The 26,585-nt window shown below is 30.3% G+C and overlaps 1 protein-coding gene across 1 annotated transcript; it reads left to right on the top strand.

Moving 5' to 3' along the window:
• The first annotated feature begins 827 nt into the window (after window positions 1-827).
• Window positions 828-24,274, top strand: LOC130955082 (carotenoid 9,10(9',10')-cleavage dioxygenase-like). Its single transcript, XM_057881857.1, has 13 exons — window positions 828-973; window positions 1,119-1,256; window positions 2,868-2,970; window positions 12,952-13,220; window positions 14,365-14,544; window positions 15,276-15,354; window positions 15,643-15,724; window positions 16,075-16,137; window positions 16,219-16,357; window positions 23,270-23,525; window positions 23,603-23,661; window positions 23,746-23,910; window positions 24,000-24,274. The coding sequence occupies exons 1-13, from the start codon at window positions 854-856 to the stop codon at window positions 24,129-24,131; spliced, it is 1,785 nt and encodes a 594-aa protein (XP_057737840.1). The 5' UTR covers window positions 828-853; the 3' UTR covers window positions 24,132-24,274.
• Window positions 24,275-26,585: the final 2,311 nt, after the last annotated feature.

Here is a 26,585-nt window from a genome sequence, read left to right on the forward strand (position 1 = left end):
TTTAATTTTTATTTTATAATATTATATGGTCTTGTGCTTCTGTAATATTATATATAATTATTTACGTATCTTCTCTTATTAATTAACTTAAATTTAAAAAAAAAATTAATGACATAATACCAAATATTTTATAATCAAAAGGTTTAGTTAATCTATTGATTTTGTACTCTAATAAATTAAAATTTCTCCATCAATAATTCACGAGTTCAAAGTATATATATTAAAAGATAAAGTTAAAAAAAAAAACTCATTTTTCTCACATAAATTAGCCATACCTATATAAATATGGTCAAAAATAGTTTTTTTGAACCACTAGCATTCTTTATATTTTTATATAATTTTATTAAACTTTATCTTTGTTTTGATATATACTTGTGATTCCTTTCCCTTAACCTTTTAGATCTATCTCTTCATTTATATATTTTTACCTAATAATTTAACATTTAAAAAAATTATAATATAATATCAAAATTTTTAACTAATAACAAAAAAAATAAATTTTAATTCTTACTATACTTCATTGTTCTTCTTAATAAGAATATTCCCATACGACCTTGATTGTTGGTATTTTCGTTATTAAAAATCATATAATGATTTTATTGTTTAATTTTGGTAATTAATATAATATAAGATCTAATAGCTCAGCTTTATTTATTATATTGGTAATGTTAGAAAAATAATAAAAAATTAATTTAAAATGATGTTATTTAATATTTATTAATTTTAATAATAATAATAAATTTAAATTATTTTTTATTAATTTTTTTGGTTATCAAACATTTTGGTTACCATAAATAGGGTTGGGCAGTATAGGAGGAAAATTGCATCTAGTAGACAAAGTAGAAACACAAAAATGAGAACTTGTTCACACATGGTTCTTGCACCAAAGTGCTCCATTCATCCCAAACGACCTTTCATCTTCTCACATGGCTTTGATCACTCCAATTCTGCTGGATTCTCCACCATATTCAACGTAAACTCTCTCTCTCTCTCTCTCTCTCTCTCTAATTTTCTGCCAGTCCTGAGTAAATTAGTATTTTCCACACATATTATTTTTATTTGAACGAGTAACATCTTCTCACATGGCTTCTTCTCCTTGTTCATTACTTCACACTCAGCCAATGTTAAGATCTTTGCAACAAATTAAATTGCAAATCGATACTTCCAAAGCCATGAAAAGCATCACAACAAAATTCCTTGATGCTGTTGTGGATTCAGTTTTCCAGTTTGTTGATGTGCCACGCCTTCCATCTCAGGTTCCTAATATATACACTCATACAGTGGTTTTTGATGTACCACCCACTGTATTGACGTGGTTTGGTAAAATTTTATTTTTGAATCTCGCTAAGGAGCCAATGGAGTATTCATATAATGTGTATAATGGGCTGTTTATTTGACTCAATATAAGTTAAAAAATGAATATCAAACATAAAATACTACTAATTTTTCAAACATAATACACGCATACTATCCAGAATAACCAACAGGGTACCAGAAATAATAAACATCTGATACCCACTGAATCGAACATCCCTAAATCCCATTATACATATTATACATATACTCCATTGACTCCCTATACTTCCTCTTTACTTTTTCATCGTCAATAGTTAGGTTATCAAAATTGGTTTTTGAATGATAATTTTTTTAAAATTGTACAGTCAAGTAAGTTCTGATTTTAAGCTATAGTTTAATCTCTACTTGTTAACCCATCAATAAATTTATTTTATAGATTTATTATGAGATGAATTTGAGTCTAAATTTAACTCATATTCAATGAGTAAAGTTTGATATTAGATAAGTTTAATTTATTAGTTTGTAAGCTACCTCAATTATATACAATTATAACATTTATATTTGTTGAATATATGAGAGTGTATTTTTATTTTTGCCATATCTAAATCGTAACATCTTTATTTATTATATTATTAGTTGAATGAATAATAACTTTAATTAAATTATTTATGATAGAAAAAATAATATATCTATATATTAATATTTTGATATAAAATTTTATAATAAATTTTTATATATGATTTTGATAAAAGACATAAACTATATATTTAATAGATAGACAATATATAATTGATAAGATATTTTTTATAGTATGTTATAATTTATTTATATTGAATTATAGATTATATCATGTTATTTTAGTTAATTAGTAAATTTTTGGTGACTCGAGTTTAAAATCTATAAATATGTTTATTGTTAATGAATCAAGCATGAACTGAACTCAATATTCGTGACTAAAACTTGGGCTTGGTATAACTATACATTTAGTTCACTTTAATTTAACTTTAATTGTAACTTCTATATTTAGTAAATTATCTTTTAATAAATACCAAAAAATATGATTATATTTAAAAAATTAGCTTTTAAAATTTAAAATAACCACAATAAACATAAGTAGAGAGATTTTTTTTATCTTGAATGGAATTTGGCAGCAATAATTAAGTAACCATAAATTTAAATATTTGTTAATATATGAAGTCATATTATATTTTTTAATATTAATAAGTATAAATTAATTTTAAAAAAAAAATTTTCTTTTAGTTTATATGTTTTCAAAAATATTTCTAAAACTTTTCAAAACTACAAAATGCAAATAATTTTTTTATTTACAACATACAAAATAAAGTACTACTTGCGGTTATGTTTTTTTGAAAAATACAAAAATCTATTAAAATACTTTTCTAAAAGCCTAATGGATATACAATCTACTTATTTCCACTCGATGACTAAGTAATGGTTTCATAAGATACTTTGGAGAGGGACAAAATATAAAATGAACAGAACACATTATTTCTATATATGTATGTTATAAGAATATAGTAAATTAATAATTAATAGTAATTTACTTGCAGAGTAACTTTGCTCCGGTAGAGGAGATAGGAGAGCCCATACTTATCACTGATATTGAAGGTGAAATACCAAAGGGATTTCCAGAAGGTGTCTACATAAGAAATGGTATATATAATAGTATAATACCCTGTGTCCTTTAATAATTTAAGCTTTTATGATATAGTTTTCTTATTATATATTAAATATAAATCCGAAGAGAAATTGAAATGGAAAATAAATGTTCGTGTGAAAAAAAAGAAAATAATTGTTCATACTTTGAGTATTTATCCATTTAGATACCAGACAAATGACACAGCAAAATATAAAGATAAAAAAATTAAAAATTTGTATAAAATATGAAAACAATTGAATAACTTTTTTTGATAATTACAATTTTTTTCTATCACAAGGAGATTACAATAACACTTTCTCTTGATAAAAGGAGAACACACTTCTCTCTACATATATAGGAGAAATTAAAACTACTCAAAAAAATATTATGTTATTCTATTTGGATGGCTTGATTGAAATAAATTAGAAAAAAACTCAATTTATAAGTGAGTATCTTCAATATAAACCATCCGTCAATTAAAAGTATATAATTCTTTTCTTTTTCAATCATTAAATTCTAAGGTTATAAACTAGGATAGTTTATTATCTTTCATTTTATTTAATTATTATTTATTTATTTATTTTCTAAAATTAGCTTTACTAATTTTCACAATCTCACATTTAAAGTTAATTTTGATAAATTTTCAAAATTTATGTTGCTCATCTATTCGATAGGCCATATGAGGATCTACACCATTCAAATTTTTCAGTGTTGATTGGTTTTGTCATGGCATCTGCTAGGTTATCTTTAGCGTGAATCTTCTGCATATCAACACTTCCTTCCTCTGTTACTTTCTGAATAAAGTGATATTGTATTCCAATATGTTTTGTTCTAGAGTGAAAGGCAGGATTCCTTGCAATGTGCAAGGCACTCTAATTGTCACAATACACAAGAATCTTCTATTGTTTGTGCCCGAGTTCCTCCATCAACCTTTGGATCCAAATAGTTTCCTTACATGCTTGTGTAGCTATCATATATTTAGCTTTTGTAGTAGATAAAGCTACAACAGTCTGTAATTTAGATGGCCAGCTTACAGCTCCTCCTGCAAGCGTAAACACATAGTTTGTAGTAGATTTTCGTTTATCAAGATCACCTGAAAAGTCTGAATTGACATATCCATTGACAATGAATTCTGATCCTCCAAAATATAAAGCAACATCCGAGGTCCCTTTGATGTATCTTAGGATCCTCTTAACAACATTCCAATGCTCTTTACCCGGATCTGCCATAAATCAACTTACCACCGCAACTGCTTGAGTAATATCTGGCCTTGTACAAATCATGGCATACATAAGGCTTCCCACCGCTGATGCATACGGTACTCGAAACATTTCCATCCTCTCTACTTCACTACTAGGGCACATACTTGAGGATAAATTTGAAATTCATAGGAAGTGGGGCACATTCTTGCATATTGAAGCATTGCAAGATCTTCTTCAACCTTTTGCGATAGCCAAATTTTTCTATCCCTTTTGTCTCGGTGGATTTGCATTCCTAAAATCATGTTTGCTGGTCCCAAGTCTTTCATATCAAACTCTCTAGCCAAGTGTGCCTTCAATTCTTGTATTTGATCTTTGTTGGGACCTACCACCAACATGTCATCCACATACAACAGCAGAATGATGAAATCATTATCACCAGACCTCTTGTAACAGGTACAATGATCTAAACTAAGTCTGTTGTATCCAAGGCTAATAATGAAAGAATCAAATCTTTTGTACCAACACCTTGGCGCCTGTTTTAGACCGTATAGAGATTTAGTTAACCTACAAACCAAGTTTTCTTTTCCTTGTTGTTCAAAACCTTCTGGTCGGAGCATGTATATCTCTTCTTCAAGTTCTCCATGAAGAAAAACAATCTTTACATCTAATTACTCTAGATACAAATCAAATATAGTACAAATATCCAAAACTATTCTAATAGTAGTTAGTTTTACCACTGGAGAAAATATTTCATTGAAGTCAACACCTTCTTTCTGAGCATATCCCTTGACAACCAATCTTGCACGATATCGTTCCACCTGATCATTACTATCTCGTTTAATCTTGTAAACCTATTTGTTACTAATGGCTTTCCGACCTGCTGGAAGTTCAACAAGTTTCCAGGTATGGTTCCTATGTAATGCCTCAATTTCTTCTTGCATTACTGTCATCCACATAGAAGCGCCTGGATTGCGCATAACCTCCATAAAAGTTGTTGGATCTCCATCTTCTGTCAAAAGACAATATGTATCATGGTTTGTCAAAACATAATTTGAGTGCCATGATGGTATTCTTCTTTGTCGAGTGGATCGACGAACTTCTATGTCATTGGCCTCTGCTTCTTGTTCTTCGTGCTGTAGTTCTGCTTCAGAAAGATCACCTTCTCTGCATTTTTTATCTATTTGAATAGTAGTGGTTATTTCTTCAATAGTGCTGTCATTTTCTTGTTCTCTTTGCAATTAATCTCTTGCAAATATCACATCTTTACTAACAACTACCTTGCGAGCAGTGGGATCCCACAGGCGATACCCCTTAACTCCGTCAGCATAACCCAAGAATATACATTTTCTAAGCTTTGGGTCCAGCTTTATTCTTTCTTGAAAATTGTACATCACGTACACAGGACAACCAAATATATGTAAAAAAGAATAATTAGGTGGCTTAACTTGCCACATCTCCATTGGTGTTCTCAATTCAATTGCAGTTGATGATTTTAACAGCTTCTGCCCAAAAAGACTTGGTTAGACCTGCAGTTTTTAACATAGCTCATGCTCTTTCTAGGAGAGTCCTATTCATTCGCTCTACTACACCATTTTGCTGAGGCGTATATGTAACTGTGAATTGTCGTTGAATGCCTGCTTGCTTGCAAAATATTAGAAAATCATCATTGACATATTCTCCTCTATTATTTGTCCTTAAACACTTGATCTTCTTTTTGGATTCAAGTTCTAACTTTTCTTTGAACTCTTTAAACATCGCAAACACGTCTGACTTCTTCTTGATCAGGTACATCCATAGCTTCCTAGAGTAATCATCAATAAATGATACAAAATATTTTGCTCCTCCTAGGGACATCTCCGGTAATTCCTACACATCAGAATGAGTTAACTCCAATATGTGTTTGCTCCGAGTACTTGATCTACCAAACTTCAATCTATGTTGCTTGCTTGTAACGCAATGCTTACAAAATGGCAAGTTTATCGATTTGAGCCTGGGAATGAGATTACGTTCTACAAGAATCTTCAAGCCTCATTTTGACATGTGGCCTAGTTCGCAATGCAATATCATCGTCATTTCTTCTTGGCTTGCTGAAGCAACTGATGCCTCTGCTTCTTGCAAAGTATCTCCCACAAGCATATATAGATTTGCTGCAATCCTTTTTGCTTTTATTATCACAAGAGCTCCTTTAATAACTTTTAAGATCCCACCTTCAATATGGGTCTTGAAACCAAGTTCATCCAATTGTCCAATCAACAACAAATTCTTCTTCAAGCCTTTCACGTGTCTTACCCCTTGAAGTGAACGAATAGAATCATCAAACATTTTTATTTTAACATTACCCATCCCAACAATTTCTAAGACATGATCGTTTCCCATAAACACTGATCCTTCCAAGATAGGTTCATATGTACAAAACCAATCACGATGAGGAGTCATGTGCCAGGTTGCTCCTGAATCAACAATCTAAATATCAGTGAGCTATTTGCTGCCTTTAGAACCAATTATTGCTTTGCCATACAGAATTTCTTCATCATTAGAGGTGCTTGCAACACATCCTTGAGAACTTGATTCTTCTGAAACCTTCTCTATACTCTTCTTATTCGAACAATCTTTCTTGAAGTGTCATCTCTTACAACAATTGTAGCATTTGACCTACTTCTTACTTTGTGACTTTGGTATACTTTGACTCCTACTGGAATCACGCTCCATTAATCTCCTTCTTGTCATCAACAAAGCCTCTACTTGTTTTGAGTTCTCTAATCTATCTTCCTTATTCTTGTGCTTAGATTCTTCTTCAAGAACCACAACAGCCATGTCATCAAAAGAAAGATAATTAGTCAAAACATTATTAGTTAAGTTAATGATAAGCTGATCATATGAATCTGGTAGACTTTAAAGTAAGATCTCTGCATGTTCATTTTCTGCTATGGTATATTCCAACAATGAGAGTTTGAAAAATAGCATATTTAGATTGTTGATGTGATTTGTTGCCGATGTGGACTCACTCATTCAAAGAGTATAAATTCTTCTCTTCAAGAATATTTTGTTGTGAAGTGATTTGACTTCATATAATTTGGTGAGAGCATCCCAAATTTCTTTTACTGTCTTTTTTTTGCTACACTTGATAAAACTGAGTCAGCTAGTGCCAAGTGTAAGTTTGCAACAACATTGTTGTCCATCTCCTTCTATTTTTCATCTGTAATTCCAGTGGGTCTACCTTCAATTGCTACTACACAATTGTCTTTTCTTATAATGACTTTTATCTTCAATTTTCATACGAAAAATTACTCCCACTGAATTTTGGAATTTCATACTTTGCTTCCATTTTTTTTAGATGGTAACTCACAGCAGAAAAATAAATATATTAATCAGCAACCTCTGCCTCTGATACCACTGTTAGGTACTAGACAAATGACACAGCGAAATATAAAGATAAAAAATTAGAAATTTGTATAAAATATAGAAATAATTGAATAACTTTCTTTGAGAATTGTAACTTCTCTCTATGACAAAGAGACTACAATAACACTCTCTCTTGACAAAAGGAGAACACACTTTTCTCTACATATATAGGAGAAAACTACTCAAAGAAATATTATGTTATTCAATTTGGATGATTTAATTGAAAAGAATTAAAGAAAAACTCAATTTATTTGTGAGTCTCTTTAATATAAACCATCCGTCAATTAGAGGTATATAATTCTTCTCTTTTTCAGCCATTAAAATTCTAAGGTTATAAATTAGGATTGTTTATTACCTTTCATTTTATTTAATTATTATTTATTTATTTATTTTCTAAAATGGGCTTTACTAATTTTCACACATTTTAGTCTTAAAAAAATTTCGGATCAGACACTTTAGTCCCCAATTGAAATTAATTATTCGATTGGTCCCTAACAACTAACTCCGTCATTCACTTAAGTCCTTTACTCCGTCAACTCTAATGGAGGACAAAATAGTCCCTGACAACTCTAACAGGAGACAAAATGGTCCCGGACTCCTTCTGTTCAGAAACGACACTGTTCTCTCCTAATTTCCATCATATATCGCATAACCTTAACAGCCTAACACTGCAACTTTAAGCTACACAATCTACATTCTGCAACTTCAATGTTCACAAAAAGAAAAATTCTCAACTTGTTTTCAACCAATTCATACTCAAAAAACTAATGACAATGTCTCTTAAGTGCTTGTCGTCTTCTATGGATCCCATGAATCTAGACAGCAAGTCCGATTTGTTAAAACCCGTCATTGTGGCTGCCATCTCCTTCCTGTTCTACCCTATCATCTCTATGGCCACATCGTCTACTACTTTGATTTCTTCCTTCAGCTTATCCTCTGAACTAATATTCAGTAATCGCTTCAGTTTTCATATGAACGATGACGGTGACATTGCTCGCTGTACTGATAGCTTGGATACGAGGTCGAAACTATCTACCAATTTGGACTTCGGGAGAGAAAGAATGAAGCACTCGAGGTCCATTCCAAATGATAATTTACATATAATGTCGAAGGAGAATCTTCTTATGATGTCCTAATGTCCAACAATCTATATTGCTTGTCAGAGAGTGGAGAAAAGCGTGCCATTGGGGTAGTTGTGGAACTTGATCTTGAGGATATGGTGGATGTTGTTGGGGTTGGAGGTGATGCTGTTATCAAAGACGTGGAGGTGGATGCTTCTGGCGAGTGAAGTGCGAAAAAGGTGGGTGTACTAGTCACAGAGATTTGGGAAGTGTGTGGTCCATAACATATTGAGGTAGGTACAACACGCATGGCAGTTACACCATGGCTTGATCTTGGAGTTGAAGGAGGAAGGAGAAGACTGTGAAGGTGAAAAATGAGAGTATGAATGTTAGGGTTAAGCAAGATATGATGGAAATTGGGGAGAATGGTATCGTTTCCAAATAGAGGGGTCAAGGACCATTTTGTCCCCTGTTAAAGTTGTTAGGGACCATTTTGTTTTTTGTTAATGTTGACGGAGCAAAGGACTTAAATGACTGACAGATCGGAGTTAATTGTTAAGGACCAATCGAATAATTAATTTTAATTAGAGATTAAAATGTTTGTTCCAAACTTTTTTGGGAACCAAAATAGATAAATACTCATACTTTTTATTGATTACGAGCAACTTGCATTATTTATCATTTAAATTGTTAATTTAGCGGCAGAATGATATATGTAGATTCCTGTGTAAGAATTAAACCAACTTCAATTATGAAATAATTTAGAGCTTAACTGAAAAAAGATAAATCTGAAAAACAATGAAAAATAATTAGTAAAATCAGCCAGATTTAATTAATTTTAATTTGGATATACAATTTTTATATTTTATTTGACTTTGCAAGTTTACTTTATTTATATGTATGAAAAATGTCAAGTGACTAAAACTTTTTTTATTTTTGTCTTGAATATAAATTAAATTAATTAATTTTTTATTTTTTATTAAAAAGAATAATTTATTTAAATAAATTAATTAGGATTTATATTTACACAAATATGACAATCTGTAACTCATTATATGCCTGTCCTATTTCATTTTTATATAAATCGTGGCTGTTAACTACGATTTATCATTTGTACATAAACTGCGGGACCTTTATCGTAGTTTATGAAGACTATAGGCTCTATATATACAAATTGAAAGTAATTGTCAAGAAGAGAGTCATTTTCACAATGTCTAGTGAGGAGGATAATTTCTTAGCACTAGTGTATTGCATTGAAAACATTCACAAAAGCAAAAGAGAGGGTGTGAAGTTTACTGACCAAGAATTTTTTTAGTGTATTTATTCGTTCATCGAAAACCTTGTTAGATCTAAAAACTACTATATTGCAAAAGTTTGGGGTATTTGGGATCAAGTGGGTGAAAAAGTTATTTTATAAGATACCTATTGTAGTTGTGTCAGCCAGTGTGAAGTATGATATGTTTATGATAAGGTCTGATGAAGATCTACTGGTTCTGTTTCATTGCCGAAAAAGTTTTCTGAAGGTCCGAATACGCGAGTTGTATAAGAAGTCAGAGGATGGGGGTCGACAGTTTTGGGACATCAGCTCCAAATACTCAGTCGACTGGCTTGGGAGTGCCTCTAGTTCGATGCCGTGGTTGCAGAAGCTTGTCCGATCGTTGCATCTCTATCCGTTGCAGTTGATTTGAACCGTGAAGATGAAGATGGCTATGTAGCATTGGAGAACCGTTTGTTCCATCAGCTGGCAGTTGAGATGGCTTGTTTTCCTATCATGATTCCTAATTGTGTAGGTGACAGTGAACCTGATCTAGTTGAAAATACAATGAGAGAGGATGATTTAGACGAAGAGCCTGTCGATATAATGGGGACAGTGATGAGGATACTAGGAGCAATTCACGTACATAGCAGGGCCCATCAAGTTCCAAAACACAACATTAAAATAAGCATATATAGCACAAAACATTAAAATGATACCTGGATGATAGCGAAAATACAAATGTGTCAAAATTACTCGGTTTCAGCATCAAAAATCGTGAGAAAATTCAGAACTGTAGTAGCTCGCTAAAGTGGTTTGGCCAAGTTAACCACATTTCTGTTTGTAACCCGACATATGTATTTATACAACCAGGCCAGTGCAGTTGAGGCCCAGCTATATTTGCCCAACTCGTCAAGCAGCTTTGCCACAAATGGCGGCCATCGAAGGTGAACTCAACTCCCATTCTTGTCACTGATGAATAGCTGAGTCGATTGTAACATCATGACGTAACTACAAGCATACCTACACATTGTCTCCTCACTTGCATCGGCAGGGAGCACCCGAAACCTCTCATGGAACTATGTGAAGTGGATCGTCATCTGCTTGACCCTATTCGGTAGCGGTAACTTGCCGAATAACTCCTGAAACTACTCTCACGCTGGTCTCCCATCGGGAATGTGCTGCTCAAAGTCAGTGAAACACCCACTAACAGTCTTCCCATCAACAAGCAACCCCAACTAATAAGCCACATCTTACAGTGTGATGCTGCATTCTCCGAATGGCATGTAGAACATGTACGTCTCAAGATACCACCTCTCAATGAATGTGCTCACTAGAGGCTCATCCACTTAGAACCAATGACTGTTCAGTCTCATCAAGTGATACAAATCCGCAGTTTTCAAATAAGGTATGATGCTGTCATGTAGAGGCATACTCTGATGCCTCCTAATATCATAAATACTCTTAATCGGCTGCATCACTCAAAAATAATTTGGACTAATCAAGTTTTAACAAAAAAAGTAATACTTTAATTTGTTTTTAAATTAAATAATTAACAGATAAAAGACGAATACATGCATGCACAAAAAATTTAAATTGGTACCTATCAAATTTTAACAGAAAAAAGACTAACACCTGAATTATTTGTAAATTAAATCATTCATAACTAAAAGAGTACCGCATGAATTACAAAAAAAAAATTAAATCCATACTAATAAAATTTTAATAGATAAATCACTAAGAACTAAACTATTTATAAATTAAATACTTCACAGATAAAAGTCTAATATATTAATTAACTAAAAAATTAATTCGGTACTAATTAAATTTTAACAAATAAATCACTAACATATAAATTATTTATAAAATAAATAATTCAAAGATAAAATGCTAACACATAAATTAACAAAAAAATTAAACTGATACTAAACAAATTTTAATAGATAAGTATTTATAAATTACATAGTTTACAGATAAAAGTCTAACATATCAATAACTAAAAAATTAATTTGGTACTAATTAAATTTTAACAGATAAATCAGTAACACATAAATTATTTATAAAATAAATAATTTAAAAATAAAGACTAACACATAAATTAAAAAATTAAACAAGTACTAATCAAATTTTAACAGATAAATCACTAACATTTTTAAATTCTTTATAAAAATATCAAAATCACAGTTTAAAGTGACATAACATATGAATAGAATAGCAAACAACTAACATATAAAGAGAACAACCTATAAATAACTAACCTCTTCGTTAATATTTTCAGTCACATGAACAACACCATTCAATTGGTATAAACGATTTTATTTTTTTTATGATCTAACCCGCCAAAGTATCGATGCCAAGTGATTTTCTCCCAAATTTTCTCAAATCCAAAACTCAAATCTTAAAGAATGCAATCCGTCACTGCTTTATCACATTTTATGTACAAAAATACTGGTCTTCAAAAACTGCGGTAAGAGTCACGCAATTTATGTTTAAATGCTGCTCCTCATAAACTGCAATAGAGGTCACGTGGTTTATGACCAAATGATAAATTGTAGTTAGCAGGTTTACATAAAATTAAAATTAAACAATACAGGCATGTATGTAATGAGATTGAAATTGTTCCATTTGCATAAATATGCATTCCAGTTGTGTTATTTATATAAATTGTCCTATTAAAAACATTGATTCTTAATATTTTGTTCTGGCAAACTATAATAAAAAATAAATAATAAAAAAATATTTTAATAAGTTGTAATAATTTTTTACTTAGAGAGCTAAATTATTCTTAGTTTTTCTTGTAAAAATCATTTTAAACCGGAACTACTAATGTTCGTATAAAAATTTAAAATCATCTCTAACTTTTCTTTTTTAAATTTATTTTTCTCCTTAACATTTTAAAAGCTACATACAGCGTCCTTCCATGTAAATAATAATAAACAGAAAATGTAAAAATTCCAAATATTGTTTTATATATATTAGAAAGTGCCCCTCGTAATATATCTATGTTTATGATATATATGCCAAAAAATTTCTTTATTTCTCTAGTGTTCATGCATGTATATGTATGTAATTTAGGATCAAACCCACTGTTTGGAGGGTTGAAATCAACAAAGTCAATTTTGGGGAGTTCAGATAGTGCTTGGGTGGAAGGAGAAGGAATGCTTCATGCTTTGTATTTCAAAAAGCAAATTGATGAAAATGATGGGAATTACACTCTTGTGTACAACAACAAACATGTTGAAACTTCATCATATAGGCTTGAGAAACAAAGTACTAAGCCTTTGTTTCTTCCTGCTGTCAAAGGAGATTCACTTGCTGTTCTATCTTCTCTCATGCTAAACAAGGTCAACATTTTATTCATTTATACATTTTAGTTTTATTAGAAAATTAAAGGTTTCTTTTTAATTGACAATCAATCAACAAAATAACAAAACTTTAAAAAAAATAAATAAATAAACACCCAAATTTGTCTCCAAAAAGTTTTAATTCAAACATTTTGATTCTCAACAAATTTTTAATACTTTAGAGATTCTCAAGACGAATTAATCTCTTTGTAAGAAAGATTAATTTATCTTATAAAAATTAAAAAATTTAATTATCTATAATAAAACTTGTTAAGACTTATTTATTTAATAAGTATACTAAAAATTTTATTAAAAATAATAGAAAACCAATTTGTCAAATAGGTATAATTTCAGGAATTTTCCTAATAAAAAAAATTATTAATGACCAAAATATCTTAGTTGATATTAGTTATGAACTAATTTAAGTATATACTTTGAAGAAAATATTTTTTTGGGTAAAGTATTATTTTAGTCTTTAATGTTTGGGTTAAATTTTAATTAGGTCTCTAACGTTTTAAACGTTTTATTTTTGTCCCAAAAAATTTCAAATAAGTTTAATGTAGTCTTACTATTAAATTTAACACTAATAGTTAATGGAATGAGTAATGTGGACATTAATATATAACGTTATTAATTAAGTCATATCTTTTTTTATATGGTAGAAAATATAACCAAACATTCTTATAATACTTCTTCTCCTCAATTTTCTTTTTGTACAAAATTTTAAATCCTAACAATCAATTATCAATGCGCTTCAAAATTAAAGAAAAAACTTTTATATTAGTAATTGTTAGCGGATTAATTTTATTTACATATTGAAATTGAATACTATTGACTTTTTAATATGTGAATTGTTTGTATTAAATTTAATTGTGAGACAATATTAAACACATTTAAAACTTTTTTAAAATTAAAATAAGACTTTTAAAAATTTTTAAGACAAAACTAATATATTTAAAACGTAAGAGACCAAATTAAAATTAGATCTAAATATTTAAGATGAAAATAATATTTTATCCTATTTTCTTTTGTCACTATAAGAACTACGTGTGACAAATCTATTTTAAGCCAAATGACACCTGAAGTCCCATCCGACACGAGTCATCAACATTTTGGTGTGTTGTGTGTATTAATTCACATGCAGTTGAGATTTGGAGAAAACTATAAATATTATAGCAACACCGATGTGATTGAGCATTCAGGAAAGTTCTATTCAGTTTCTGACAGTCACCTTCCATTTGAGATTGACATTTTCACATTAAATACTTTGAATCAATGGGATTTCAATGGAGTATGGAATCGTCCTTTCGGCAGCCACCCTAAGGTATATATTATATATTATGTACATTATTGAATAGTTAATAATTAAAAAGAAATACGATATAAATTATTGAAATTTACACGAATAAAAAATTAAAATATAACGTTACGTGATTTTTGAATGATTATATATTCTGTTAATTATTTTTAGAAAAAAAATTCCTAATTTTTTAATTTGAAGACAAATTCGTTTCTCAAAATTAAAAATAAAATTATTTTTCATTTTATAAAATGTGTAACATTAAGATCTTTTTGTGTATAGCAATTGCCTAATTAATAAAATGTAACGGAGTGAGCTGATGCGTCATCTATATATTTGTTATGGTGCTTACGTAGTCTGTTATAAAAAAGTTTGAGGACGGATAAATTTCTAGACTTTAAAATGACACCGTAACGGACATATGAATGACATATCAGCTCATTCCATTACTTCTTGATTAGACAATTGTATGAAAGGATCTAAATGTGACGCATTTTATAAAGTGAATGATGATTTTATATTTTTCAATCCTAAGAGACGAATTTATCTTCGAATTAAAAGGTTAAAAACTTATTTATCCTTTTCTCTTATTTTTAATACTAAATACTAATTTGCATATTTTTCTTTCGTTAGTTATAAATGTTTATTACTCTAACTTGATACACTATACGTATATAGACACATATATTGTACTTAATTTTTCTTTTACCTGTTCTTTTTCTGTTGTTTTTTGCAAAATGCATGTTAATATACAGAAAGTTCTGGACACCGGAGAGCTGGTTATCTTTGGAGTAGAGGCAACCAAACCTTTTCTTGAAATTGGAATAGTTTCTGGTATGCTTTATTTTACATGCATTATTTACACTCACATTTTCATAGAGATGAGTTTTCCTTTTCTTTAATTTCATTTATTCTGTTATTATTGTCTTCTATATAGGTTCTCTCTTACTGTAACATAGATGATGTACTTGACAGAATTCTCAATTAGAAAAAAACGACTAAATTATTTAATCATGACACAAATAATGATACTATTATTGTATCATTTATCCATCATTTTTTTCAAATTATTTATCAATTAGTTGATTGAAGGGGTTTCTGCTGATTGTTCATTATTTTCAGCTGATGGAAAAGAATTGGTTCATAAAGTGGATATAAAACTAGACAGATGCTGTCTTTGCCATGAGATAGGTATCACACAAAGGTAATAATATTATTCGTTCTAAATGTTATCCGCCGCCGACGACGATGACGACTACGACAACAATAATAATAATTAAAACTGCTACCAGTGACTTCAGAGAGTGTTGATCTGATTGTATTACCTAGCATTGTGTTGAATGGTGATGTACGTCAATGTATGTATACAAGTTGTTGTGGCTTGTTCTCTAAGCTAGACTTCACTAACTGTTTCTAACCACTTCTTAACTACTTCTAGCTGATTCTAACCACTCTAGTTAACAACTTCTAACTGCCTTATCGTATGTACATGCACTTATCACTTATCCTCTTATCATAATCTATCTTTTAATTTTTGTGTGTATATATATGCAGATACATTGTGATATTGGATTATCCACTCATAATTGACCCAAACAGACTTCTTAGAAGAGGGCAGTGAGTATATCACACAAGCACCTCTTTCTAATAAATAATTTTGCGTTTTAAGTTTTTGAATTCTTCATATATATGTTGTAGATTGATAGAATATGAGAAGGAGAAATACGCGAGGATTGGGATTATGCCCATATATGGTGATGCAGATTCAATCAAATGGTTTGAGGTCACACCTCATAGCACATTTCATTTTATTAACTCTTTTGAGGAAGGTCACGAGGTAACTTTAATTATATATTTGCAAGCAGTCATATTTGAAAGAAAACTATTTTATATAATTATTTAAATTAATCTTAAAATTATTAAAATTGAATACTTTAGTCTCTCAGATTTTTCTTTTTAAAATAAGAAACTTAATACAGTAAGGTGGAACATTTAAAAAGTCCTGAGTTACAATACAAATACTAAACAAAAAACTGAAGTTATCTCCGTCATTGCCATCAATAACTAGACTGAACAAAGTCAACCCACTCTTTGTAGCTCCTAATCGACTTGGTAATAACTTTCACAACGCATGTTCCTTGATTCTTGAAAATTCTAGCATTCCTTTCCAACCATGTCTTCCAAATAACAGCAAAAAGACCAATCAGCCACTTGTTACGTTCGAATTTTCTTACAGGAGCTCCTGTCCAACTCTCAAAGTGTTGATTAATGGTTCCTGGAATAGACCAAAATTTATTATAGGCGTATATCCAAGCACACCACACCAGCCACGTGAACTCATAGCCAATGAATAAGTGGAAATCATTCTCAGTTTCTTTTTTACACAAAACACAAATAATATTCCTGTGATTAATAATACCCAATCTAATCAATCTTTTCTTAGTATTGACCCTACCAACTAACACAAACTAGGTGAATAGCTCAACTCTTGGTGGTACTAGTCCTCTCCATATAGATCTAGTGAAACTATAACTCGTAATGTCCTCTGGGAGAATCTCAGCCTGCAAAGCCTGCACAAATGAGTTAGTAGAGTAAACTCCTGATCTATCAAATTTCCATACTATTCTGTCCTCCCTCTCACTTGTTAACCTGACAGATTGTAGAACTCCATGAAGTTGGTTAACTAATTCTAACTCCCATTAGAATAGTACCCTTCTCCAATGAAAGTTCCATATCCACTCCAGCCCATCCCAGAACTCACAGTCCCCTATAACAGATCTGACTTGATTTGAAACCAAGAAAAGTCTTGGAAATACATCCTACAACACACCACATGGTAGCCACTTATCTTCCCAGAAACGAATTCTTCTACCATCTCCTAACTCTAATGATAACCCTCTGACCATCTTATCTCTCGCTTGCTGTTCTCTTATCTGCAATTGACAAATGTCCCTCCACGGACTCTTTGTATTAGGAATCGGCTGACAAGAAAAAAGGACATTTGGCTTCAAGTCATTGTAGGAGCACACAATTTTCTTCCATAATGGGCAATCCTCCTATGAAAACCGCCACCACCACTTGAACAATAATGCTGTATTCCGGAGCACTGCATCGCCCACGCCCAAACCCCCGAAGCATTTTGGAGCTTGCACAATATCCCACCTTACCAAAGGTATCTCATCCTTTCCGTCTTCATTACTCCACAAGAACCTCCTTTGCAAAGATATCAACTTATCTGCTACTACTTTGGGTATCTTATATAAGCTAAGATAGTAAACCGGCAGACTATTAAGCACAGATTTGATGAGTACCAGCTTACCAGCTTTATTAATCGTTTTGGCTTTTCATAGATTAAGTTTCTCTTCTACTTTGTCTATAATAGGTTTCCATGTCTTGACCAATTTCGGATTCGCTCCCAAAGAAATACCAAGATATTTGACTGGCAACGTTGCTTCCTTACACCCCAACAAGATACACATCCTTTGTGACCACTCTCGCTTGCAATTAACTGGAATCAAGCTAGATTTATCAAAGTTAATACTCAAGTCAGACATCATCTCAAAACACCGTAGAAGCCGCTTATAATTGTAAATAGTCTCCTCCTCCAGGGGGCAAAAAAGTATTGTGTTATCCACAAATTGCAAGTGAGACAACTCAATATTGTCTTTTCCAACCAACAAAGGAGAGATCCTTCCATGTCTTACTGCCACTCCTATCATCCTATGAAGGACCTCAACAACAAGAACAAAAAGAAACGGAGAAAGAGGATCCCCTTGTCGTAAGCCCCGTTCCATCTTAAAAGATTTAAAAGGCGAGCCATTTATCAAAAGTGACATAGACGCCGTGCACACACATTCCTTGATCCACCCTCGCCATCTTTTCTCAAAGCCTATTTTCTGAAGTACAATATCCACAAATTTCCATCTGACTCTATCATAAGCTTTTTGAAAGTCCAGTTTGATTATTGTCTATTTCTTCTTTCTTTGCTTCAACCATTGCACAGTTTCACACGCAATCAAAGCCCCATCATGAATCTTCCTCCCCTGCACAAATGCACTCTGAGCCTCCCCTACTAAGTCCGGCATTACCCTTCTCATTCTCCGCACCAACACATTCGAAATGACCTTATACACACACCCTACCATGCTAATCGGCCGAAGATCTTTAATCTTCCTTGATCCCACAAACTTCGGAGCTAGAGCCACCCATGTAACATTAAAATCTCTTGGTAGCGTAGCTGACTGAAAGAAATCCATGACAACTACAGTAAATTCAGTTCTAATTTCCCCCCAACACTTCTTTATGAAGTTCATATTGTAGCCATCACAGCCAGGGGCTTTAGACGACTCGCAATCCTAAACTGCTTCCTTTATTTCGTCAGCCGAAGGCATCCTCTCTAAGTCTGTAGCGTCCTCTTCCTGTATCTTGTTAACTAGGCCATCCCGAATACCTACCAAAGGTGACGCTTCCTGATGATACAAGTTCTTGTAAAAATTTCTTATTGCACTCTTAATCCTGGCTTGATTCCTCACCAATCTACCACTTATCATCAACGCATCAATCCGATTATTTCTTCTTCTTGCTGAGACTAAATTATGAAAATATCTAGTGTTCTTATCCATGTACTTAGCATGTTAGGACCTTGACATCTGCTTCCAATGGATTTTCTTCCTGACATACCAATGCTTACAGAAGCTAACTAGAGCTCTCCTTCTTGCCTCCATAGTCCCATCATAAACTCCATCACTAGCCAAATCATCCAACTTCTTGATTTCATCTTTCAACTGTTGTACTTCCAAATCAATATCACCAAACTTCTCCTTGTGCCATCTACTCAAGGGTATCATCAAAGCCTTCAACTTTTCAGTAAATTAAACCTCCCCTAGACCCGTCCATTCCTCTTTCACCATTCTGAGAAACCCATCATGTGTGAACCAAGAATCCAGACTTCGAAATGGCATCGGTCCTCCTCTTAATCTACTATCTTCCACTATCAAAGGACAATGATCAGATAAACCTCTTGCCCCACCTTTAAGCCGTATTTCAAGAAACTGTTCAAGCCATTTCAGGCTAACAAAGACTCTATCAATGCGACTGCAAGATTAGCCTCTGAACCATGTAAATTTGCGATCATTCAGTTCTAAATCCACTAACTCCATATCCCGGATCCAATCTGTAAAATCTTCCGCTGATGCTGTTAAAGTATTAGCTCCTTTTCTTTCTTCTACTCTCACAATCTCATTAAAATGACCCATATAACAAATGGGGACCTAGCATACTCCAACAATAAAACTCAACTCCTCCCACACAATTAGCTTCTCTTCCCTGACATGCGCACCATACACCAAACAAAACGCACAATGAAAATTATTGCTCATCAACACCCCTTCCGCACACAACCACCTCTCTCCTTTATAATAGTTACTCAACTTAAAAAATTATTTTGTCCCACATTAACAATAGGCCTCCAGAAGCCCCTTCGGAACCCACATATTCCCAATTCACCGCATCATTTCTCCAAATTTGCACAACGTCAAACTTAGTAACTTCATTCTTCTTTGTCTATATCAAGCCTAGTATATTCACATTATTTTTTCTCTTAAAATTTTTAACCATACCCACTTTTTCAACACCCTCAGTACCCCCTCACATTCCAAAACTATAAATCATTTAAACACATTATTACACACCTTATTCCGATTTTTAGTCTCTCAGATTTTAAAATACATAAAACAGTTATCAACATTTAGTTTTATTAGACAATATCATCCCCTCCTTAATCATTTATCATGATGACTAACGTGGTACATTAATTAACACAAGTGTGCTAAGTGTCCACGTGTGTAAGTTGGACAAATCAGTTTTCTAGTATGAAATACAAAACAATCGTTAAAAATTTTGAAAAATCTTAAAATAGTTTCTGAAAAATTTTAAAAATTTTAAGACGGCCCTTCAAATATTTTAATCTTTTCAAAAGTTAATGTTTTATAATATTTTTATTAATCAAAATAATAAAATATTATTCAAAGTATATATAATAAATAAAGAATAAAAAAATAACAAAATATAAACTAAAAAATAATTTTATTCATTAATACTTAAATGTCATAAAAATAATATTATTTAATTATTAACCTATGATACTTACATTGAAGTGATACAAAAATTAAAATAATAATAGCTAAATCTAAGAGGTTTGCATTACAAAGATCACTATTTATATACTTAAACTCCTAAGATATTGACACTAAATAAATTTAAAAAAATATTTATAAATGAAAAAAGTATTTTTTCTTGACATAATTATTAATTGTAGTAGCACAAAAATAACTTTAACTGCAAATCTATTTTATACAACATTATAATTATTGAATTCCAAAACTTTCAAAAAATATATCAACAAAATATTTGAATTTGTCAAAACATTTTTTCTTCAAGTATTACAAAGTATTAGGAGTTTCAAATAACATTGAAATTTTATAAATCATCCACATTGATCCTATAATTGACCAAAATTTACAAATTTAACTTCATGAATGACTTAATTTGCATTGCATGCATGTTTTAAAGTGTTACTTTTATAAGTATTTGCACAAAATATTCCGAATTGTTTATGTGAAAAAATTTATAAATGAAAAATTTTTATTAGTTCATTCTTTTTTCATCACTAAAGAATGTTCATAAAATATGGTACTTACAAATTAAATTAATATTTTATATGATCAAAAATAAATATGAGTTCATTTAATTATTTAATATTTTTTAAAAAAATTTCAAAATTAGTTTATAATTTAAGATTTGAAAATGTAATTTTTTTATATATGAATAATCAAATTTGAGATAAATAGATAAAAAAATTTTAGAAATTAAAATTTTTCAATTTAAAAATAATTATATATAAATAATTCGAATATTTTGGAATTTTTAAAATTTTTTAGGAATTCTTTTGAGATTTTTAATTTTTCGAGAACTGTTTTGTACTTCATTTTTTAGACTAATTTGTTTAGATTAGATCATACTCGCAGATACTTAACGGCCACGCACGTGTGAATCAAAATTCCACGACAGCAATCGCCATTAGTAACTAACAAAGAGAGATTGTATTGTCTAACAGAAATAAACGTTAAAAACTATTTTGTATATGTTAAAACTTGAGAGATTAGAATATCCAATTTTAAAAACTTTACAAAATAGTTTAAGTAATTACTCGTTATTTTATTTTGTATCTGGAATGGATACATAATTTTAATTTTGTTAAATAAAGTTTAGCATTTTAATTTTAATTTGTTAATTACGTGAGATAAATTTTGTTTTTATCTAATAACAGAGAAATAAGATTTTTTATTTAAATTAAACAATTATATAATTTATTATTGATATATATAAATTGCAGAATAATTACTTAAATAAACAATGTACTACATCTTGAATATTGTGAATCCAACGCGAGTATGGGCGTATCTCTTGAGATCCTAGACTATGATCCATGGAGAATTTGACGTATCTAGAGTGCATTTAGGATATGTTGTAGGCCGAGAAACGCCTACTAAACACCTGAAATGCGTTCAAAAGCTGATTTTGGTCACAATATTTGAAATACAGTCAAAACAGAAATTAGAAATTAGGATCACAACATTCGAGTTAGGTGCGGATACAATTTTAGATAAATTTTAAATTAGACCAAATTCAAAAATAATTTTAAATTGATATTTTTGAATGAAATTAATTAAATTGATAAATAAAAATTAAATAAATACTATTTAAATTGTAACAAATTATACTAATTTAAAAAATATTAAAATTAGTAGACAATTATAAAATTTGAATTGGTTCCATGTTAATCCAATTCGACTCCAAATCGATGGCACCTAAAATTAAAATAAAATTAATAACCATTTTTAATAATTACTTCTAATTTCAATCTTCTACTATTTCTAATGTGGACACTTTTAATTCACTTGAAAATGTCAGTCAGATAAAATAAAAGATTTTAGGATTGAAATAATTCATAAGTAAGTAATAGAAAAAAATTACGGATAAATTAATCTAATTCGATTTAAATAGTAATATGTTTTACTGATTTTTACTGTATAAATTGATCTAAATCATCTATAAGTATTTTTTAATTTTGAAATTAATTTTTTTATACCTATGAGTCTAATTTAAAATTTAGCTAAAATTATATTTGTACGTATCTCGAGTGTTGTGACACTAATTTTTATTTTGATGGGATCTGGAATGTTGTGACCCAAATTAGTTTTTGAACACATCTCGGGTGCTTAATATCCGTTTTTCGGTCTACAATATATCTAGGGTGCACTTTGGATATGTCAGATTCTCTGAACGTCATAGTTCAAGATCTCAGTAGTACCCAAGATATGCCCATATCTGCGTTAGCATTATTTATTTAAGTAATTATTCTGTAGTTTATATATATCAGTAAATTATATAATTATTTAATTTAAATAAAAGATTCTAGAAAAATATGTATCAATTTTAATATATAAAATAAAAATACATATAAATACTAAAATATTTTATCACTATTTGAAACTAGTCATTACATCTGTTATTACCTATTTTTTTATATTTATGTGAGTTATTTTAGACAATTTTTCAATAAAATAGTTTACTATCAAAATAATAAAGCTATTTTTTACCTAAAAATAATCAAATTTTTTCTATAAGAATCAAACTTTTTATGAATATCAAAATAAGTAAAATTTTGGATATTAATTTTGTACTATAGGTGGTGGTGTGGGGTTGCAGAGCATTAGATTCAATAATTCCAGGGCCAGAAGCGGGATTAAATAATGATTCTAAGTTTTTCTCTCGTTGTTATGAATGGCGATTAAACATGGAAACTGGAGAGGTTAATGAGAAATATCTCACTGATGGACCAAATCAGTTCATGGATTTTCCTGTACTCAATGAAAGTTTTATAGGAGTTAAGAATAAATACGCATACACCCAAGTGGTAGATCTCAATGCAAGCTTTTCTGCAGGTATTTATTTATTTATAAATTACTAAAGTTTAGATTTTGTGTTTAATAATGCTGAGTTTGTGTGTTTGAATTGTTAGATATGCCAAAATATGGAGGTCTAGCTAAGTTATACTTTGAAGAACAATTATCATCTAAGGTACAATTAATAATTATATATGCATTGAGTATTGTTTAATTTTATGAATTATTACAAAATTGAATAATGTGTAAATAAAATTAGGAAAAGATCATAAAAACGGAATATCATGCATTTGAAAGCAGCAATGTGTTCTGCACTGGACTCGCCTTTGTCCCTAAAGAAAAAGGGGGCATCGAAATGAAAGAAGAAGAAGATGATGGTTGGATCATTGCTTTTGTTCACAATGAAGACACTAACTTATCACAAGTAGGAACTACTTCTTAACTATGTTCCATGCCATGTATATATGTATATTAATAATAAATTAATAATAATAATTGCATGCATGAATGCAGGTTCATATAATTGATGGAAAGAAGTTAAGTGGTGAGGCAGTTGCCAAGATTACATTGCCATGCAGAGTTCCTTACGGCTTTCATGGAGCTTTCATGCCAATCTCTTTTCAGCCCCCAACTCCCTCATCATAGCTCTATTTATGTTATGTATATATGTCATTGCTATTTAGCCATCATATTATACATTTAATATAATAAGGCCAACACAATGCAATGCTTGAATATCATTATATTTCAATCATTATAATATCAATATCAAAATAGTTGAGGTTCCATCCCGAGCTGTTAAAGAGAGATAAAAGAGTCAAAGTTAGTTAGAATAATAGCTAGTTAGTTAAGAATTCTGTTTTTAGTTAGTATATATACTACTTTGAGTATATATGCTCCAACAGAATTCTCTAGTGTAAATAGTATTGAAAAAGGTTGAAGTTAAAATAAGAACCTGTCTCACAATAAAAGAATCCAAATAATTTTTTTTATAACTTTTGCAATTAAATAGATAATTGTAGAGATATTCTAAGTAGTAAATATAATGATAGAAATTAAATAATTAAATACCGAAATTTTTATTGTCAAAAAATTTTTAAAAGGGATAAAAAACTTATAGAATCTAGTCTAGTAAAATCTTTCACTATTAAAATAACGAGTACATAATCAGTCTTTCTAGTAGCATTAGAGTATCTCAACAATCAATAAAATACATTATCAAAATTGATATAATCAATATAAACCCTCCACAAAATAGGTATCTCAAATCAGACAAAAAAGAAAACCATACAACTAATAAGTTATATCTTAATATTCATCTCTACACCATAAACAACATACTAAAAATTTCAAAAGAAATAAAGCAAGTTTACTAATTTAATAGGAGCACATTGAAACTGCTATTTTTTCTTTTTCTTCTTCTCTTCGTCGATCTCTTCTCCTCTCCTCACTCTCTATATTGTGGGTCCACTTGAGTTTGGAGACCCACCAACACAAATCTCTTTTTTATCGTCTCAAATGAGGATAGGCTGTTCTACCAAATCCACTCTTTGCAAGAATTAAATTTTACTGCAGGCGTGACTGACCTATATTAAAGGAGGATATATATATATATATATATATATATATATATATATATATATATATATATATATATATATATATATATATATATACCTTTTATTATATTATATTTATCCAAAATAAAATATAAATACTTTTTTGTGTTTTATGTTAAAAAAATATTTTGTTAAACTTAACATTTAATAATAATTATATTGTTAAATTTGATTTAGTCTAAAAATAAAAATTAAAAGTTAAATAAACTCAAAAAATAGTAATAATTAATTTTATAATATTAGTTAATTAGTTAAAAATTAAATTGAAACTTAATTTTTTAATTAAATACAACTTAAATTATTAGTGACTTTTTAAAAAATATTTAACATAAAAAAACATATTATCTATATATTAATATACTCTATTAATAATTTATTATTAAAATGGTCTTGATTATAGTAATTATTTTGAATAAAAGATTTATTTATACCATAAAAACTATAATAAGTAGATTTTATAATTAAATATGAGATAATAAAAAGTAAAATAATTGTTTAAAAACATATATAGAAAAATAATATTTAGTCATGTTAAAAATAAAAAAGTCATTATAAATTATTTTTTATTATTTTGAATATTATACTGAGTGAAATTATTTTTTATTATTTTAAATACTATAATAAGTGATTGTGTGTGTATGTTTCTAATTTTTATCAATATGTATAGATAGTCCTAATTTAAAATTTTAAATATGTCGGGTTGGTTGAGTGATTAGCTTAATCGCCCGCTTAAACAAGTGTTGGGAATTCGAATTTCATTTCGTGTGTGTAGTAACTCATTGGCCCTCTTAAATGAAACTTAAAGTCATGATAGATTAGTTCTTAACTTATTGGATATTGTGAAGAACCAAAAAAAATATATCTATACCTAAATTTTATTATTTTTTTGCCCCATGACTAAATTTTTCTGGGTCCGTCACTGACTGCAGGTAAACTCTTAGTCATTATATTTTAAACCATTTATGATTGTGAAAATCGAACCAGACCAACCGATTGAATTGGCCCAACGGGGAACCACCAACAATTCTAATTCTGTTTGATAGATAAAACTGTTAATCTAAAAATCGTTTCAAAACTATTGAACCGACCGGTCAGACTAAACCAGAACCCGGTTGATTTTCGCTTTTCATCCTTAAACGTCACCGTTTTCCGCTTCAAATTAGAAATAAAAAAGAACTAGCCACACCCTCTCTGTCCCTCACGCATTTGCTTCCCTCTCTCAAAGAAAATCATATCCTCCATCATTGCTCTCTTCTTCAAGCTGTGTCACTGTCGCCGTCCTACCGCCGCTGTCGAATCTGGTCCAACCGTCATCCCGACTACTTTAGCGTTGTCGCAACACATCTCTGCCGTCGCATCGCGTCACATATGCTTGAAGCAGTCATTCCCACTACAACTCGTCTTGCGTTGTTCTTCCATCACGCTGCCACTATTCCACTGCATCGGCTCTGTTCCACCGCGCTCCATCTCTCCTCTACTC

The sequence above is a fragment of the Arachis stenosperma genome, chromosome 10 (assembly GCF_014773155.1).
Source record: "Arachis stenosperma cultivar V10309 chromosome 10, arast.V10309.gnm1.PFL2, whole genome shotgun sequence".
NCBI classification, from domain to species: Eukaryota; Viridiplantae; Streptophyta; class Magnoliopsida; order Fabales; family Fabaceae; genus Arachis; species Arachis stenosperma.